General features: G+C 50.5%; 1 protein-coding gene across 1 annotated transcript in view; it reads right to left on the reverse strand.

Annotated features, from left to right (window-relative positions):
• The window catches only part of MARCHF6 (membrane associated ring-CH-type finger 6), an 80,635-nt gene that overhangs the window by 10,342 nt on the left and 68,813 nt on the right, over nucleotides 1-1,480 (reverse strand). Inside the window, exon 16 of the mRNA XM_023734821.1 lies at nucleotides 795-965. Coding sequence (XP_023590589.1) covers nucleotides 795-965 — 171 coding nt within the window. The remainder of the gene's footprint in view (nucleotides 1-794; nucleotides 966-1,480) is intronic.

The following is a 1,480-nucleotide window of genomic DNA, read 5'->3' on the forward strand; positions in this document are numbered from 1 at the left end:
ACCAAAGTACAAAAACTCAGTTTTCTGCAATGTGCTGCACTCAAACGGGTAAACTGAACTTTGTCATTTCTACCTCGCTTGAAATTACATCTCCTAGCTGCTCCTTCCCAGGCCTCAGTCCTCACTGGGGGAGAAAACAGATTTAATGCCAATTTGATATATACAACTGTATTTAATGTTATCATCAAGACACGAACGCCATACACATTTACGTGTCTGACGTGGGCTCCGTGGTGCCCACGTAGGTGGCTAACACCAGGTACAACAGCAACATGCTTTAGAATTCTCTGGCTGGCTGTACCCAACAAAGAAGTTGGGGTCAGCAGGCTGTTTCTTCCATCTGTCACTGGCTCTGGGCGCCACCCGTGTCCCGCCACCTCCAGGGGGATGGCAAACTACTACATCCACCCACGCCTCCACGTTGTTAGATGAAAAGATGTCGTTCAGCTGAAACTTCCCACAACTTAACACCACAGGAGCCAGGGAGGGAGAGCGGCCTGGCTCCCTCGGGGTCCCTGGCAGCAGTCTGCAACGGGCTGGGAAGCCAGCTCCATACGAAGGCAGACGTGACTGAGGTCACGCAGGTGACTTTGTGGAAATCCACCTGCCAAAAAGACCACATCTGTGAAAATGAGTGGCCACAAGCACCTTACTTCAAAAATGAACCGTAAGCTGTTATCTTGACTCTGTCCGCTTCTGCTGCAAAACGAACGAAGGACACCAATAAGACGGTGAGCCCTGAACGGACCAACGTCCCACATTCAGTCGAAAATGATAGGGAAATGATTTCAGATTAACGTCTGACGAAAAAGACACATCTCGGCAAGATACATCCTCCAAAACAGTGTGTCAGCCGAGAACGAGGCGGCGCTCGTACCTGGTAGGGTAAGGCAGATGAGGCTGGCGAGCAGTAAGGTTATGCACATCAGGACGATCAGCAGGCATATCTGCAAGGCAAACACAGGGCGTCACGTGCTGCTCCCTGCGGTGCCCTTTACAGCACCCCTCAGAGAACCTACACGTTCTCCCATCAGAAAAGCCCGCACGTCCACTGCCGGGTACCCCTCCATGTCACGTCGGGAAGGAATTTTTATTTTAGGTAAGATTACCTATATTTCAGGCCAAAAGGGAAATAAGCATCCATTTTCATGAGATCGGATACACCACCAAATAACAAGCAAATTTATTTTTAAACACAGAGCACAAAAATGACACATATTAGCTCGTATTCTCTCCATTAGTTAAAACTAAAAATCATCAACGAAACATATTCATCTTTTATCAGGTTCTCAAAACAGCAAGAGAAGCGTGCTCTCTGACAACACTCTCGAAGGCCGTCCTGTGGAGGTGGACGGCTGTAACTGCACTGCCCTGGGAGCAGCAACGCTGGGGAAACTAGGCCCTGAGCCGGGGGCTGGCTGAGCCGGGGGGCTGGCTGAGCCGGGGGGCTGGCTGAGCTGGGGAAACTAGGCCCTGAGCC

The sequence above is a fragment of the Trichechus manatus genome, unplaced genomic scaffold (assembly GCF_000243295.1).
Source record: "Trichechus manatus latirostris isolate Lorelei unplaced genomic scaffold, TriManLat1.0 scaffold00072, whole genome shotgun sequence".
NCBI classification, from domain to species: domain Eukaryota; kingdom Metazoa; phylum Chordata; class Mammalia; order Sirenia; family Trichechidae; genus Trichechus; species Trichechus manatus.